At 47.8% G+C, this 18,046-nt stretch overlaps 2 protein-coding genes and 1 long non-coding RNA gene across 3 annotated transcripts; 2 read left to right on the top strand and 1 right to left on the bottom strand.

Annotated features, from left to right (window-relative positions):
* Window positions 1-520: 520 nt before the first annotated feature.
* Window positions 521-3,430, top strand: LOC4327858 (iron-sulfur cluster assembly protein 1-like). The gene is made up of 3 exons (XM_015766154.3): window positions 521-888; window positions 2,216-2,270; window positions 2,992-3,430. Exons 1-3 carry the CDS (start codon window positions 576-578, stop codon window positions 3,137-3,139), a joined length of 516 nt encoding a protein of 171 aa, XP_015621640.1. The 5' UTR covers window positions 521-575; the 3' UTR covers window positions 3,140-3,430.
* Window positions 3,431-8,306: 4,876 nt separating this feature from the next.
* LOC9271252 (50S ribosomal protein L12, chloroplastic-like) lies at window positions 8,307-9,160 on the bottom strand. Its single transcript, NM_001424534.1, has one exon. The coding sequence runs from the start codon at window positions 9,074-9,076 to the stop codon at window positions 8,519-8,521; it is 558 nt and encodes a 185-aa protein (NP_001411463.1). The 5' UTR covers window positions 9,077-9,160; the 3' UTR covers window positions 8,307-8,518.
* A 6,025-nt stretch (window positions 9,161-15,185) lies between these two features.
* On the top strand, window positions 15,186-17,875 carry LOC107279900 (uncharacterized). Its single transcript, XR_003243864.2, has 3 exons — window positions 15,186-15,632; window positions 16,628-16,719; window positions 17,668-17,875. It is a non-coding gene; the product is annotated as an uncharacterized lncRNA (long non-coding RNA).
* Window positions 17,876-18,046: the final 171 nt, after the last annotated feature.

Genomic DNA, 18,046 nt, shown 5'->3' with positions numbered 1-18,046 from the left:
TTTGTTTGCTTTTCAATTTATTTTAATAACTTTTTCAAGGATATTTATCTGTAAGAATTTGGATGTGGCTTGTTGATAAGAGTATTCTGTGTATTCGAGATTCTTTCGTGACCCCGTGAGAGATGAGATGAGCCCATAGAAAACGATAGTTTGGTGACGTAAACCTGCGGCTGAGGCCCAGTAGAGAAAACCAAAAAGGCCCAGTCCTCCTTAATATTATCCTTTGTTGCGTCGCGTCTCTCCACGGCCCCGAATCGCCTGCGGCAGCCAACGCAGCATCCACCGTGTCCCCATCGCAAGCGAACGCCACACCAAGTCGCCACGTACCCAACACACGCTACGCATCCACCGAGTCGGGGCGCACGGGATCCCCGTCTCCCCCGCGCCGCACAAAATAACGAAATTAAAAAAAAGATAATAAATAATATTATTAAAATAACAAGAAAGCACAGCCACAATTCACCACCTCCTCCTCCTCCCCTCTCGCCGGGTTAAACAACGAGGAAAACCTAACCTAATCGGGAAAAAATATCGGAGGAATCCAGAAGCGGGGGGCTCCCACCTTGTTGGCGACGATGCTGCGCGCGGGAGGGAGGCGGCTCTTGGCCCCCGGGCTCCGGCGGGTCCTCGGCGGCGGGGCGGCCGCTCCGGTGGCCGTGGGCGGGGCGAAGGCGTACCACGAGCGGGTGGTGGACCACTACGAGAACCCGCGGAACGTGGGGTCGTTCGAGAACGACGACCCCAGCGTCGGGACGGGGCTGGTGGGGGCGCCGGCCTGCGGCGACGTGATGAAGCTGCAGATCCGCGTCGACGAGAGCTCCGGCAAGATCGTCGACGCATGCTTCAAGACCTTTGGGTGCGGATCCGCCATCGCGTCCTCCTCCGTCGGTGAGCCCCCCAACCCCAACTATTCCCCTACCTGTTCCCCCCCACCTTCCCTTGGATGATATGGTTTAGGCTTCGTTTTCGTCTTCGTGAGGTTTTCTGTATTTTTCAATTGTTGGGCCATTTGCCAACGATGAGAAATTGTCGGAACGTACGAGGAAGGATTGTGATTTGCTTTGTAGTATGATAGGGAAATTCCGGGGGCCAATTCTGAGCGTGAGATATAGCTACATGAGATGCTTGTTGAAACAGGAAGGCTGTTTGGATCAGTGTAGGAATTATAGTACTAACAGCAATATTTTTTGTGTCTGTGTCCAATAGCTGCCTGTGTTTTTTCACCTTAGAAATCATGTTCAATTCAAATATATTCAATGTAATGTTATCTTGATTTGGTGCAGAGAGTATTAATACTATGTGTATGTTGTAAACCTGTGGAGGCAGATGTGGTTGATTAATCCTGGGTTTAATTTGATTGAGTTATGTTAATTTGGTGGTCTAGGGTAGATTTGGTTGATTAATCCTGGGTTTAATTTGATTTGAGTTATGTTAATTTGGTGGTCTAGGGTAGATGTGGTTGATTAGTCCTGGGTTTAATTTGATAAGTATGTTGTTTTGGTGGTCTAGGGCTAAGGTGCTCGTTCTGCTTGTCTGGTACAAGCGGTTACTGTTTTCAGATGCTCCCCTCCCCCTAATGATTTTCTGTTTTGGTGAGCTTATACTTATGGATTATTTGTCCTAATTAGTAGCATTGAAAGTTTTTACATTTCCCAAGTTGTATGTCCTAAACGAAATTTGACATGATTGGGCCCCACCACTGAACAAACAACTTGAGAAAGGTGTATTATCGGTGAAATACTTTTGATAGTCAGCAGCTCAAACTGTTCTCAAGATGATCGCAATTTTGTGGAAGAAAACAGAAGAGTCTTTACAGAATTGCTATTTATGTTATGTGCATTATTCTGTTGTGAGGCGAATTCCTGTATGTAACTTTATTCATGTTATGTTACGGCAAATGTCGCCATGATATGATGCATACTGTATGTATTGTTTGCTAGTTATAAGCCAAAAACTAGAACCAATTGCAGCTTGAGGTTAATATTAACTTACTTTAATGCATTTGCATATTTTCCACATGAAAATCATCATGTTCAGATGCCTGGAGTTCACCCCTGTTCTCAACCAATAGAGTTAACAACATCAGTTGCCCAGCTGGTGGATTAACTCTTATGATTGTTCTCTAGAATCTCTTTACTATGGAAGATTGTTTGTGCTGAGAAAATTTGGGTCCCAACAACAAATTCAATTCCTGATCCGGCTTTTGTCCTTGCAGCTACTGAATGGGTAAAGGGCAAGCAAATGGAGGAAGTAGTGACTATAAAAAACACGTAAGCTATTCCCCTTCCTGGTTGTTTGCACTGCAATACTCTCAGTGGTTACATTAACATGCTATGCTTATATGGCCTTTTGGATGTCATTGAACTACTGTGGTTCGTTATTACCTTGTGGTAATTAAGTTTCTGGCTGGTATGTGCAATTTCCTTTTCAGACCATACTTTTTCATCAAAATTTTCAATACTAAATGTCGGTAAAGGGGTTCCATCTGTGAGATTTTCTTTGTCATTCGTTGTCGTAATGATGACCGTCTTTCAGTTAATGCTTCAGCATTTGGACATGTCTGAAGCACTTTGGTAAAATTATTTGATATGCACTTGACTAACATGATGTTTCCAGAACTGTTTTGTATAGATCATATTGGTTTTTCTGTAGTTCCTTGGCAGTGGAGTGTGTCATGTGTTTGCATTGATTCATGAACTTATTTGTGTTTAATGGATGCATTTTCATTCAGAGACTTGATTTGCCTGTTTGCTAAGAGTTGTTTGGCTGCTCATATTTTCTTATGAATGTAGATGGTAATCCCATCAGGATAACCATGCAGCATACAGTTTAGCTTATGCCCTTTGCTTGCATGGAAGACTAATATACTTTCCCTTTATTTTTACTAATTTTGTATTTTGTCTATCAATAAGTTTGTGTGTGAGGATGCTGTCAAATGCTTTCAATCAAGTTCTGTAAGGCTGTAACAGGGTTTTGTGCTCTGCTTTGCAGTGAGATTGCCAAGCACTTGTCACTTCCACCAGTAAAGCTCCATTGTAGCATGCTTGCTGAGGATGCAATTAAAGCTGCCGTGAAAGACTATGAAGCAAAGAAGGCGAAGCTAGCACAAAAGGGTGAAGAGAAGGCTGCCGAAGCATGAGTGCCAGAGGTTCTGTCATGAAGAATGTTGCAGTGCCCTGCGTACTCGTAGTAAAGAACCTGTCATGAAGAAGTCTCTGCTCTGCTTCTTGCTGGCGGGAAATAGTGTGTAACGCTCACAAACTCTATGCAGCATGTATCATAAGGATGAAGGCAAACATTTTTGAATAAATGTGCTGTCATCTTGAAAGAAAAAAAAAAGGTGTATGCGTGTGTATGGCCTAGTAATGAACATATGGTACGGAATTACGGTCGCGAGATAAGGCACATTGTTTCTCTTTGGTTGTTTCAATTAGTCTTAGGTTGAGTTGGTAGATGCTCATGAACTTGAGTTGCCTGGTCACTTGCATCATTTTTCTTTTTTTTTAAAAAAATAACTGTTTAGTAGTTCTCCGTGTTTCTCCATCCAACAGGAATGCAGAATAGTTATTGTTTTGAGAGTTCTCCTAGTATCTCCATCCACTAGGAATATACTGAACTTCTGTAGATATATCCATGGTGCCTGTAAGAGTGCAAGTTCTGTTTGAGAGACACTCGGAAGTTCGCAGGGCGAGTCCGGTTAATGGCCCGTCACAAGCAGCTGTCACATACGGCGGAGTATGCGACCTCCGGCATCACCAGACCCGCGTCGGCTGCCGCCGGATCTAAAGTCAGGCACGGGAGGAGGCGGTAGGCGGCGGGGATGCTGGGGCAGCGTGCGGATGGCGGCGGCAGGCGGCGGGGATGCAGCCATGCAGGTGTCAGCGGGAGTAGAGGAGGCACGGCCGGCGGTGTGCAAGCCGGCGTGGAGCGTGCGGCAGAGGGAGGCCGGCGCGGCGGGCGTCGTGGAGGATGGCGCGACAGGCGTCACGGAGGCCGGCACGACAGTTTGGAGTCGCGGTCGGCGGCGTGGATGTGAGATCGGTGGTGACGGTCGCGTCACCTGGAAGCGAGGTCAATGACGACGTGGAAACTTGGTTGGCGGCGGCGAGGTTGTCACAGCACGTGGGGGCGCAATCGGCGTGAGGTGACCGGCGAGGCATGGATGGTGCGGAGGCCGGTGAGGCGCGGCTTGCGCACGGTCGCGGCGCAAGGAGGCGTGGCAGAGGCCGGCGCGACGTGAGGAGGTGCAGCTAGCGCAGTGGGAGGCGAGGTCGGCAGAGACGGAAGCCGGCGAGGCGTGTGCCGGTGCGGTACAACGAGGCGCGGCCGGTGGTGACACGTGGAGGCTGGCCAGCGGGGAGCGCCGGTACAGTGGTGCGTATGCGCCGGTGGTGGTTTAGATGGTGGTGGAGCAATGGTGCGTCAACTGTGGATTGGCAGGCAAAGAACGGCGGGTGAAAACCCAGCCTAACCTTGACCGGGCTGGCAACGGTGGCGTTTATGCGTCACTCCCCTCCTGAGGGTGTTGTCGTGCCGTTTCATCCCTCTCAAGGCAGAACTAGTAAAGCTTGCAGTAGCTTTCCACCTCCGACGAAACCGGAGATCCTTCGCCAAATACGACCAAACGTGGCCTTTCCATCATCCCAAAATCAAAATACGAAAAAGGGTAAACGCTAATAGCATCACCCCCTCTGAAACTCTGACGCCATTGCGATCACATGTTAAACCTGTACGTTTGGCATGCCAGCAGCTCATGCGCCAGAAGCAATTGAGCTTGCCAAACATTAACCATCGCTTTTGAGTGCGTCCGGTAAAGCACGCGCGCTTCCAGGCCAGCGTACGTCGGCGAACTGATGCGGTGCAGGTAAGATAGCGTTTCACGACCCTCACCTAGGCAGTCACATGGTTAGTTGGTCACACGCTGATGCGCGCCAAATCCATACACCGTTTTTTGCAGCAAATGGGCTGTGAGCCCACACAAGTATTGCCAACTGGGCTTGGACGGGTTACTGAGCTGTTTGGGCCATCTACCAATGGTTAAAAAAAGGAATAAGTTCATCTAAGGTCCCTTAACTTGTCGACAAATCCGATTTTCGTCCTTCAACCGCAAAACCAGATAGAACGGGTCCCTCAACTATCAAAACCGGTGTAGATTAGGTCCCTCGGCGGTTTCGATGGTGGTTTTGGCTGACGTGGCGTCTACGTGGCTAATTTTGACTCAGTCTCGATCTGATGTGGCACTGATGTGGCGTTTACGTGGCAATTCGACCTGGGAAAATAATAAACCCCATGGGACCCACATGCCAGTTTCACACAAAAATAATAATAATAATGGTGGGACCCACGTGGGCCCCACATGTCAGTCTAACTCACCCCCTCCTGTTCTGCTTCCTCTCTCTCCTTCTCCCCTCTCTGTCTCTCTCTTGCGCTGGGTCATTCTGATTCTCCTCTTCCCCATCTTCTCTGTCTTCATCTCTCTCCCCTCTCCTCTCTCTCTCTTCTCTCCGGTTGACAGGCGGCGGGGAGAGGGCAGTGGCCGGCTGGGAGAAGGGGCGCGGCGCGGCAGCCGGCGGGAGGGAAACTAGCGGGGAGAAGGGAACTAGCCCGGCGGCGGAGGCGGCGCCGCCGTGGCCATGGCTGCGGACGACGTCGACGTCGACCTCGGCATCCTCGGCGACGAGATGAACGTGTCCCGCTGATCGGCCAACACACGCGCGCATCCTCGGAGGCGGCCATCCGTGCAGGCGGGTGAGGGGGCCACCTCGCCGGCGGGAGAGGGGAGAGGCGGTCGGCCGCGAAGACCACCCTAGTGACGATGATTCCAACTACAACTCCTAGTGACGAACTCGAGGTCGACGACGAGGACTCTAACTACAACTCCTGCTCCGCCGCTGCCAACGACACCGCTAATCCCGTGAGTCCATGACGACCTCGCTCACCTCCGACGGCCACGTCGTAAGCGTCTACTTCCGCCTTGAAGCGCCCCTGGCGACGTCACGCCTGTGCCCCAGGCGGCCACTCTTCTCCATTTTCGCCGCCGTCGTCGTCGCCGGCCGCATCCCCTAGCACAAGAGAGAGATGAAGAGAGGGGAGGAGAGAGAGGAAGCAGAAGAGGAGGGGTGAGTTAGAGTGACATGTGGGGTAGCGTGGGTCCCACCATCATTATTATTATTTTTGTGTGTGAAACTGATATGTGGGTCCTATGGGGTTTATTATTTTCCCGGATCAAATTGCCACGTAAGCGCCACGTCATACCACGTCAGATCGAGACCGAGTCAAAATTAGCCACGCAGACGCCACGTCAGTCAAAACCGCCATCGAAACCGTCGAGGGACCTGATATGCACCGGCGTTGTATCTAGTTTTGCGGTTGAAGGACGAAAATCAGATTCGTTGACAAGTTAAAGGACCTTAGATGAACTTATTCAAAAAAACAAAAGGAAGAAGAAGAAACAGCTTTCTATGAGCTTCCCATGAAGTCGATGAGCTCAAATTATTTGCTGCGAGAAAAGAACTCAGTGCTGTGTTACAAATCGAGTCATTTTGACCGCATGACTTATTGACTTTCTCCCAGTGCACGACACCATTGGCATGTTGAGGGGGCAGATGCCAGATGAGGAACACTCCTACAGTTAACTTTTCTTCAAAAAATTGTGCAGGTTAGCTGAATTTTCTTCTTCAAAGATCCAAATCATTTTTCTTAGTCCTTGTTTAGCTTGAGACTTGAGATGTGTGGGTCTGATTCAGCTTTTGCGTCGAAATTACAGGGTAGACAGCCTCCCATTGCTACATGGGTCGGTAGATGCGTATCATCAAGGTGCCAAATGGCCAATAGGCAATAGCATCATCAACAATTCACATCTTACATATTACAATAGAGTTTAAAAATAGAACTTCCTCCACGCAAAAAAGATAGAAACAACATCCATTTGGGTATCTCCGCGCATAGATATCTGGAACCTTACTACCTCAGGAGTGTTCTTCATCTGGCCCCCTCTACATGTCAATGGTGTCATGCACTGGGAGAAAGAGTCATGCGGTCAAAATGACAACCAGAAATGGTTGTTTCTGTAAATTCAATACGATCAAGGGAACACGGCATAAATGCTTGAAATCTTCTGGTAAACTATCAATTTAGGGTGTATTTAGTTCACGCTAAAATTAAAAGTTAGGTTGAAATTGGAACGATGTGACGGAAAAGTTAGAAGTTTTGATGTGATGGAAAAGTTGGAAGTTTGAAGAAAAAGTTTGGAACTAAAGTCGGCCTTATTGTTTTCGTATGACGCACTATCAATTTGTTTGACATGTCTAATGTCTTCGAGAAAAATAGTTTGACATGTCAGTAGAGTGATGTACACAGGCATGCAAAGGAAGCAAATCACATAAATCACACTAACTATTTTCAACACAATGAAAAATGATAAGCGGAGAAGACTACTGTTAGTGTTATTGTTACTTTAAATATGGTATATATAGCATGTGTTCCTGATGAAGGAAATCACAAACATGCAAAAATCGTCATGAACAACAAAGAAATGTGAGAGCTGAAAAGGCATCACAGTGTTAACTGGAGAAATGAGCTGAGCTAATTCAAGAATAAAGGTGATAACCACAGCACTGAAAACAAGGCCAACAAATAAAAATGGGATGGCACATTATGGTAGAATGCGCGCACAAACTGGAAATCAGTGGGCAGTGATCCTCACAATGCTAGAAGCTCCCCCACAAAAAAGTGACAGCAGCATTTGAGCATCTATAACAAGAACAGATTTATATCGAGAAGAACTATAGGAACAAGCTGAACAAGCTAACTAATAAGCAACCAATCTGCATGAAGTTTTAATTTTAGACACAATTATTGAACAGCCCCAAGATGTGTAATGTCACAGTTGCAGGAACCAATCATCTACAATATGTATATGTTAGCTAACGACATTTGCTCATATTCGCTTATCTCGGGGCAAAAGATGATACTTTGAAACAACTGTCTGTCACTTGTACACGGGCAGGATCGCAGTAATGATACATATCAACTTCTAAGTGTCTTGGCATCATTTGCAGGATGGACTTCAATGTTCAGAAGCTCAAGAGATATTGATTCCAACGAGGAAATGATAAATAGTTGAATCTACTCTAAAAATATGATAGTAGGAAATATGGAGTGATTTAATCCAGAGCTGAAGCTTGAGCATGTTCAGAATTTTCACTTCGAGTTAAGGGTGATTGACCTGACAGTAGCTTTTCTCTACTGCCATGATTAACAATTTAACAGACAGCATAATTTCACTTCAACACTACACCGCCATTGCACAATTCTCACCATTATGATTGCGCCAATATACAAAATCTACATTGGCAATTTAGCGCGTGGAACATCGATATCAATACAAGATGGAATGTGAACTAACAGATCCACATACAGAAATCTCATAGTATGAAACAACAAACCATTGTAAATATCAAAGGTGGTACACAAGATTAGGGTGAGAAAAAAAGGGGAGTCCTAAAATTACCTAGTGTCACGCAATGGACACCTTGGCGCCGACCTCCTCGAGCTGCTTCTTGGCATCCTCGGCCTCGTCCTTGCTGACACCCTCCTTGACCTTCTTGGGGAGGCCCTCGATGAGGTCCTTGGCCTCCTTGAGGGCCAGGTTGGTGAGCGCGCGCACCACCTTGATGCTGGCGATGCGCGCGCTGCTGGGAACCTCCTCGATGACCACGTCGAACTCCGTCTTCTCGGCGGGGGCCTCGTCGGCGGCGGCGCCCGCGCCGCCCGCGCCGGGCGCGGCGACGACGGCGGCGGGCGCGAAGGCGGCGGCGGAGACGCCGAGGCGCTCCTGGAGGTGGTCCACGAGGCCCCGCGCCTCCTCGAGGGTGAGCCCCGCGATGGCGTCCCCGAGCTCCAGGACCTTGGGGGACTCGGTGGCGGTGGACGCCACCACGGCGACGGCGCGGCGTGGGCGGGCGCGGCTGGGGACGGCGAAGGACCTTGGGGCGGCGGCGGCGGCGGCGGCGGGGGAGGAGGAGGAGGGGAGGGAGAGGAGGGAGAAGGCGGAGGAGAGCGCGGTGGAAGCCATGGGGATGGGGGGAGTGAGCTCTCGCTTCCGGAGTTGAGGTGAGCTGCGGGAGGAGGAAGCGAGGAGACGGGGGGATAAGATGAGGCACCGCTGGGATAAGACGGCACGCTATATAGTGCGCCGCGAGTGGCTAATACGCATTTTTTTCGTTGCGATGCCTAATCAAATTGTGCGAACTAGGAGTGCTGACTACTTGGAAGTTAAAAGAGGGATATAATACATGAGAGCAGTCCCAAACCATAGCGTTTAAAGGTAGTGTATATGGTACCATGTCAATAAGACATCACAATAAAAATTACACTCCATAACTTATGGTTTCTTAAAGTGGACCATTAATAAATACATCATCTCTCTTCTCTACCAATCATATTTATTCTTTATCTATTATGAAGAAACTATTCTCCCCCAATGCAAAACTTGATAGTGTCTACTGCATAGGTTCTCGTGTTGAAGCTGTGTCTTGTATGAGACCCAATTTCTTCCTCTCTTCACTCTCTCTCTTAATTAATATAGTGCCACATAAGATAAAAGTCCAACATGACAATGTAGTTAATGCTATAGACAATATCCTAGGTGGAGGGTTGGGACTGCCATGATAAAACATATCCCTGCTTTACAAATTAATCATCATATAAGTTTATACACCAAGACCAAGGACAATTTAAATCATATCAATAAAGACATCATAGACACATTCTCCCACGATGCATACATCGATTAAAACCTTTCGTTATAAAATATACTCCCTCCATTCCAAAATATAAGGCATAACCACATTTAACCCAAAGACCAAGAAACAATTATTATCACCTCTTTGTTTGAATCAATCCAACTAATACAATATATGCACCCAATAGAATTAAACATCTTGTGAGTGTATGATTTAAAAAATAATAATGTAAGATAGAAGATATGATAATTAATTGCCATGCATGCATGCAGGCCTTATATTATGAAGGAAAAAGTACGAATTACCCTCCGAACTACTGTGACAGTATGAATTACCCCTCCCCCCGGAACCACAAAACTAGACATATTACACCTCGAACTATTGATACCAGATGAATTAACCCCCCCCCCCCCGAATCATTCCTAAGCGGTTTTTCTCCTACATGGCATACACATGTCGCTGACGTGGAAATTCAATCAACAAAAAAATAAAAGAAAATATAGGGCCCACCTGTCATTATCTCTCTTCCCCCTCTCCTTCTCTCTCTCAGGCGTGTGTCGACGGGCAGTGGGCAGCGGCAGTGGCGTGTGGACGGGTGGTCGGCGTGCGGGAGGCGACGGCAGAGCGCAGGAATGGCACAGCAGGCAACGGGTGGCGCCGAGGAGGGCATTGGAGGATGCGGCCTACGTAGTCATCGTCGTCCCTCTCTCTCTCTAGGCTCAGGCAAGCGGCGGGCGACGAGTCCTCCCCTGGGAGGGCGCGGCGGGCACCGCGCGCGACGGACGTGGTGGGGAGGGCGAGACGGGCGGCGTGCAGCGCCGAGGACATTGGAGACGGTGGTCGTCTCTCTCTCTCCCTCGTTCTCTCTCTCTCTCTGGTGCCGTCGGGAGAGCCAAGCAAGGAGAGGGCGGCGGATACTGACCGGCGGCCTCCAAAGAGGGGCGGATGAGGTTGGAGGTTGAAGACGACGACTGCGAGCTCGGGCGCGGTGGCGGCGATGGCGGTGGCCACGGCCATGTCGACCCGCCGCCGTGCGCGCCGACCTCCCGATGGCCCGAGCGAGAGGGGTGAGAGAGAGAGAGACCGACGGCCCTAGGTTGAAGACGACGACGAGGAGCTCGGGCGCGGTGGCGGCGATGGCGGTGGCCACGGCCATGTCGACCCGCCGCCGTGCGCGCCGACCTCCCGACGGCCCGAGAGAGAGGGGTGGCCGCCGGGGGCTTGGAGCGGAAGGGCAGAGACGACCTCCGCCTCCACCCTCGCCACTTCGCCGCACTCCGCCGCGACAGGGGGGGCACGGCAACACGGGGGCAGCGGGGCGGCGCGGCAGCAGGGGGGCACGGGCGCCGTCACGCCTGCCACCCGCTTCTCCACCACGCCCGCCGCGCCCCCGCCACGCCCGCCGCCTGCCCCTCCCCCACCACGCCCCGCCGCACCCCGCCACGCCCGCCACCCGCCGCGCGCCCATCACCGGCCACCAATGACATCTGAGACAGTGACAGTGAGAGATTGAGAGAAGAGGGGAAGAGAGATGTGTGGGAGTATGACAGGTGGACCCCACCTTTTTAAAAAAAAATTGCTGACTGGATTGCCACGTGGACGTCACGTAGGACGATACCACTTTGGATTGGGTTGAGGGGGGTTACTCGTCCGGTATAGATAGTTCAGGGTATAAAATGTCTGGTTTCGTGGTTAAGGGGGGTAATTTATACTGTCGTCATAGTTCGGGGGGGTAATTCGTACTTTTTCCTATTATGAAATATTTTTAAAAAGTAGTTGTGACCTATATTTTGGAATGGAGGGAGTAATACCTTTTGTTACAAAATATATATGAACAAGAATACGTAGTGATATTTGTATTTTAGAACAGATGAAGTGCATCCAACAATCTCCGATCAACGAAATAAGGCACCAGCAAAACAGATTTTGGTACTAACTGGAGTTCAGGGGAAGAAGATTATCACCGAGACAACGTTATGTTGTAGGCAATAATATTAAACCGCTTGATTCAATCTGATGGAGCTGGGTGTTAGGAAACGATACGCAAATAAACAATAAAAAATAATATATAAATTACGGAAGATACGAGATTTAACGTGGAAAACCCTCCTAAAATAGAAGAGAAAAAACCACGGGTGCCAGCCAGTAAAATATCTTCAATATTGGGGTGAGGTTACAACACCGAACGGCGGCTTACAATAAGTATATTTGAAGGTGTAACCTAAAAGGATAACGATCCGTACCTAGTGTCCGTGCACTACCATAAATCTTTTAAGTAGAAACTTTCAAATGTAACTATAATAATTATCATATGGTTTTATTATAACTCTACTATAGCTTATAGCTACAATATAAGTTGTATATAAGTATAGAAAATATATGCAACTTTCTATACCTAAATTATAATTATATAGATGTTATAACGTAGTTATAATTATTGTTACTCACTGTAACTATTATAATTGTAATGTAACTTATATATAAATAGAGTAGCACGAATCCTGGCCAACATTGTATGGCCGAAAATTCAGACGCCAGGAAAGAAAAAAAACTGCCACAAGTTTTCTAGCAATTCTGATCTAAAATGCTACTAGTCATGCATGTAGGATGCATGAGCCCCTTTAGACTAGGTTTGGTGCATTCCGCACAGAGCCATCAGTGCTACTGATAGAAATGTGGCCGTCACCGTGCGTGCCAATCGCCTTGCTGTGCTTGTTCTTGCCATCCTTGCAGCAGTACTTCCAGTTGAAGTTGAGAACCAAGCATGCCACTAACAACAGGCCAACGGCCACCATGACGATCACTAGTATGACCTCCTCCTTGTGGTTCATGTCCTCTACACCCTTCAACTCCAGATTCAGCAGCTGCATATATATATATATGAGATGTTGTTAAAAAAAAAGATCGGTAAAACATAGTTTTGTCACGTGAACTGAAACACCAGGTTTTTGGATGCGAAAAAAAAAACACACATAAAGAAGAGTCCGTCGTATACATACCTAGAGAGATGAGCAGAGAGGAGCGGAGGATCTTGGAGCGCTGTGAGAGGAATCGCATGTCCAATCTCTGCTCATATATAAGGGCGTCAAGAACGTTTTCCAAATGTGAGAGGTTTCCTTATAGGAGAGCCCGCGAGTGCGATACAAGGAAGAACACATCGCGATCTCGCATTTGCTGCCATCTATCAGTGCCATGCGATACGATCCCCTCATAAAACCTGTGGATCTTCTTCCAGGTGAAGCGTGGAGAGCGAACTTCAAATGTGGAAGCGTTGATTCGGCGAATCTATGCTTACAACAAATACAGAAGTTTTTCCCCCGGAACGACAACTGTGTAGCGGGTAACGCTTGGTACTAGCGCGCCATGGGCCGTGTGGCTCAGGGGCTGACGGACTCATGCGGCCTGCGCTGTTGCGTATGCAACAAATCCAATTTGGGTTCCTCAATCGATATGTGTCCAACCTTACCGTATCCCTCAACTGCAATACTAATATCTTTGACCACTTAACTATGAAAGCTAGTCCTACCAAGCGAATCAGCATGCGGAGCTCACATGTCAGTGACCCCATCTCTAGGGGTGGATATCGAGCTGGCTCGGCTCGGCTTGGCTCGTTAGGATAACGAGCCGAGCTTAGAAACCTAGCTCGGCTCGGCTCGTCAACAGGCTCGAGCCAGCTCGTTAAGCTCGCGAGCTAGGGGCAAGAGACGTAGTCGGCGAGCACAAGGAGGAGGGGAGGAGCTTGACGGAGGAGGAAACGAGCTCAATTGAGCTCGCCGGCGACCACATGGACATGGAGGAGCTCGATGGTGGAGGGGATGAACTCGACGCAGCTCCGCCGACACTTGGAGGAGACGAGCTCGAGCCCGCCGGTAGCGTCGGGCGCTGGGGGCGGACGCCGGCGGCAGCGGCGCTGGATCGCTGGGGGAGAGGCGGAGATCAGCGGTGATGGGCGCTCGATCTCCCGGCGGCGGCGGGCATAGGGGATAGGCGGAGACCGACGGCGGCGGGCGCTCGATCTCCCGTTGGCGGCGGGCGCTGGCGAGGGAGAGGAGGAGACCGGCAACGGCGGGCGCTGGTGGGGGAGAGGCGGAGACCGGCGGCGGCAGGTGCTCAATCTCCCAGCGGCGGCGACGGCAGGGGAGAGGCGGAGCGGCGTGTAACATACCAAAAATTAACCATTTTCTAATTCTGCATTATGCTGAGTCTTATGTTCTTAATAACTTCCTAAACCTAGGAAAATATAATTAGAGGGACTTTCTAAAACTAACTTGCATAAAATCTCTTTCTGGTATTTAACTTCTTTTGTGTTTTTCATTTAAAAATTAAAATACATGTGGTTGAATTGATGTATTTCCTGATTTGGTTTAAAACCTTCTTTTGACTAAAATTCCTTTATTCAAAATTAGTTTGAAAACCCTTTCTATTTTTTTATGGATTATGGTCCAAGAAACCTTCCCAATTTTACCCTTGAACCTAAACCAAAGTAATTCCAATTTTATTGGAATTAATTGTTAGCCCATTCTTTGATCTTAAACCGATCCTTTGATTCTTGATCCAAATTCTTCCTTTTGATCTAGCCACTGATTTAATTCCCGTGGCTTGATTTCCTTCTCAGCACAAGAATAATATTATTACAAATATTGTAAATAATTGCTCTTATACTAAGATAATAAGATTATATCCTTGTCATCCAAATATCCTATTAGCCTCAGACAATTCTTTGAAACCCATGCCATATATTTTGAGTCTAAAAATCCTATTTATCTTCCTCCATTTATTTCCTCTCCTCATTTCATTTGAGTGCATCAAATAAATTCCGTTATATTCAATCTCTCAAAATATTGCACTCAAACTAGAAAATATCTCTTTCGGAAATTATATCCAAATATAATTTCCTTTCAAAATTCCTTATTCAAATTATCTCCAAATATATTTTGCTTTCAAAATCTTCTATTCAAATTCCTTCCAAATACAAATTCTCCTCTAAATCAAATTATTCAGCCCCTAGGAAAAATTAGACTTTCTTCCTTCTACGTTTGGGCCGAATTCTCCTTTTCCTCCTTTTCCTTTTCTCAGTCCAAGCCGGCCCAACACCCAGCCGAGCCGCCAATTCGCGCCGCCGCTCACGCCCGTGCCGTGTTCGTCCTCCTCCGCCGCTGCCGTGCCTTGCCCTCCTCCTCCGCCGTTTTCTCCTTCTCTAAGCTACCGCCGCCGCCATATTGCCTTCGACGCCAAGGATCCCCTGCCCAACATCAGCCGCACATCATCTCGCTAACGTCATCCTTTGTGCCGAACCGACACTATCGTCCAATGGGAAGAAAGAGTCGGCGCCGTCGTCCTCTTCTCCACGCCGCCGTCGCCATGTCCTTCTTCTCCTCCTCTTCTTCGAACCGACCTCTCGCCGCCTATAAATAGACGGCGAGGTCCCCTCTTTTTCACACATCATCATAGCTTGAAGCTCTTCCTCTCTCTCCTCCCATGGCCGATCGTCGACGCCGTCGGTCGATCTCCCCATCCGTAGCTCCTCTTCCCCTCTCCTCGCACCACCGGCTTCGCCTCCATCCGGCGAGTCCATTTTTCCCCTTTCCCCTCTCCCTCCACCTCTAAGTCAAGTCACCACCACCATCATCCATGCCGACTCATGGTGAGCCCTTGCCGCCGCTGTTCCGGCCATCTCCCTCACTCCCTCCACCTGCCACTACCCTCACCGGGTGCGCGTCGTCCGGGAACACGTGTGTCCGCCGGCGTCGCAACCTCTCGACCACCGGAGCACCGGCGCCCAACCTCTCTCTCCTCTGTGTTCTCGGCAGAAAGAAGAAGGAAAGAAGAAGACGGGAGAAGGAGAGAGAAAGAGAAAAGAAAAAGAAAAGGAGAACGGAGTGACAGGTGGGCCCTTCTACAGTACAATTTCGTATTTTCTAGATTTAATTCAAATCTAATCTTTAGAAGCCCATATCTCCTACACCATAGATCCGATTCCAGTCAAACTTGGACCTAAATTCATCTAAATTCAAAAGCTACATTTTGATATCAAATTTGCTATTTTACTATTTTATTTGAAATTCCTTCATGCCATTTGAATTTATATTTGACTTTCGAATATTTCCTTTTTACTCCAAAATAGCCTTTAGCCACTAAAAAGCCGCCGGTTGAAACTTTACGCCTTCCATGGGGACGTTCGCGCGGTCTACTGGCCCCGACGTCGAACCGTTGGTTGTAAAGCCCGGCAGAACCCAAACCCAAGGTCAAAGTGCTGCTCCTGGCACCCTACGCCTCGACGCGTATAACAGTCGGAGCTTCACTATTCCCTCGACCTTCACAGCACGCCGCATAGTTAGCTCTCGAGCTCTGTGTGATCCTAGCCGCTCCACCGCCACCCACGGTTGTTGGAGTAACACTCCACCCCCACCAAACCTATACCAACCTCCTATTCCTCTAGCCGATATGTTGTCGGTCGACACCGGCTAGAGAAAGGTATCAAATCTACTCGTTATGCTCTAGCATCGACTAGCATACAACCAACCAAACCCTAGCCGATATGTTGCCCTACTTCACAATCGGCTTAAATACCACCAAACCCTAGGTATCATACTGCCCAAACCTACCACCAGCCAATACTAGCCACATACTCACTTAACCAGTTATATCCTTTATTCTCCAAGCAACCAAAACCCACACATGAAATATAAGCGCCAGTAGTTGCTTAATCCCTTCTAGCCTCCAACTCTCTAGAATATCCGCATAAAATATCAGCACCGTAATCCATATACCCTATAAAATAAAATAGATAGACTATATCCTAAACCCTAGCCCTCCTAACTGTTTATCTCTTTCTTGCTATTATATGGATTTTATTGAAATTGGTTCTTCATCTTTCTTAGTAGAGTCTATTTTATTTTGGATGGCAACCTGTGATATTTCGAGGATTGGATAATAAGGTTGCTTATCTCGGATTTATTTGCGTTGGAGCAAGGCAAGTTATTATTCCTCCCCTTGAGCATAATTACCCTATATTCTATATCTCTTTTCTATGCATTAGTCATTCATGATTTTGAATGCATAACCTGAACATATAGCAAACCAGATATGCTAGCTTTTGCTTAGCCCTGCCTAGTTAGGCTGCATAAAAATATAATGAACCTAGATTGGGACAGTACGTAAGATTTGGTTGATTTCTGGGTGGCTAGTACTGTCCCGGTCGATATAATTGCCACCAAATACTTATGTCAAACGAACGAGTATGACCACAGCTTCTTGAATGGGGACAGACCTAGATATTATGTTAATTAGCAATGTGGTACCTCTGTACAGTGGTTCCTTTTGTAAGTCCTCGCGCAAGAGGCAATCTTATGCCGAGCAGGGCATCTTATGATATTTACCGAGGCGCAGGTAAATATATTGATTTTCGCTCATGAGCTGTGTGTGTGATTTTATGTAAACCTGGTTGAGATGACGGGGGTCTCTCAACCCGTTCTCTCTAAAAACCCCGGGAACGCCAGAACTCCTCTCGCTGCTGATAACGTTACGTTCAGAGCGCATAGGGACTAGAGTTCATGGAACAGGTGCCACAATTGTTAATAACCTAATAGTGGGCCATGACTAAGCTAATGAATATTGGCAAGTCATGGACTGCCGGTAAAGCGTACATTTACTGCAGTAAAGTGAAAATGAATCTATTCGAATAGCCGTGCTCACGGATTTGAGTATCGGGACTCATATGGTATTTGGTTAGAAACCTAATTCAAGATTTTATTAAATACTGATGCATTTCAAACATCATAGGCTTTCTTCTTCTACATTATCTGCTTTCTGCAAGTAAATCTAGTCCTACTCAAATACTGCTATTTCATACATTCATATTGAATATAATAGCTTGCTGAGTACATTGTACTCACCCTTGCTTCAACCCCATCTTTTTCAGAGTCCATTTGGAGTTCTTATCGAGGCCGGGAGTTCAATCACATAAGTTAGTTCCCTTTTAACTTAATCTTCAAGTCTAGGTTATTTAGATGGTTTAAGTCTATAGTAAAACAGCAGAGTTAGGTCATTCTAAAGCTTCTGCTGTAATAGTTAGCCACAATCTCGTAAATACCCTATTACTTTATGTAATAATATCTCCTTCAAAGCTATGTCTAAACGTATGCAAAGACGATCCAGATTGTTGAAGCTGTATCAACTTATTGATCCAGGGCTTGATACAGTCTAAACATGTCGGTTACCGAATCATTAGTTTTGGGACCCGACACGGCGACGGCGGGGGGAAAGGCGCGGCGGCGACGGCGGCTAGGGGAGAGTGGGGA

Source organism: Oryza sativa, chromosome 1, assembly GCF_034140825.1.
Source record: "Oryza sativa Japonica Group chromosome 1, ASM3414082v1".
Lineage (NCBI taxonomy): Eukaryota > Viridiplantae > Streptophyta > Magnoliopsida > Poales > Poaceae > Oryza > Oryza sativa.
The sequence above is the reverse complement of the archived record's forward strand: the minus strand, read 5'-3'. Positions and strand labels throughout refer to the sequence as shown.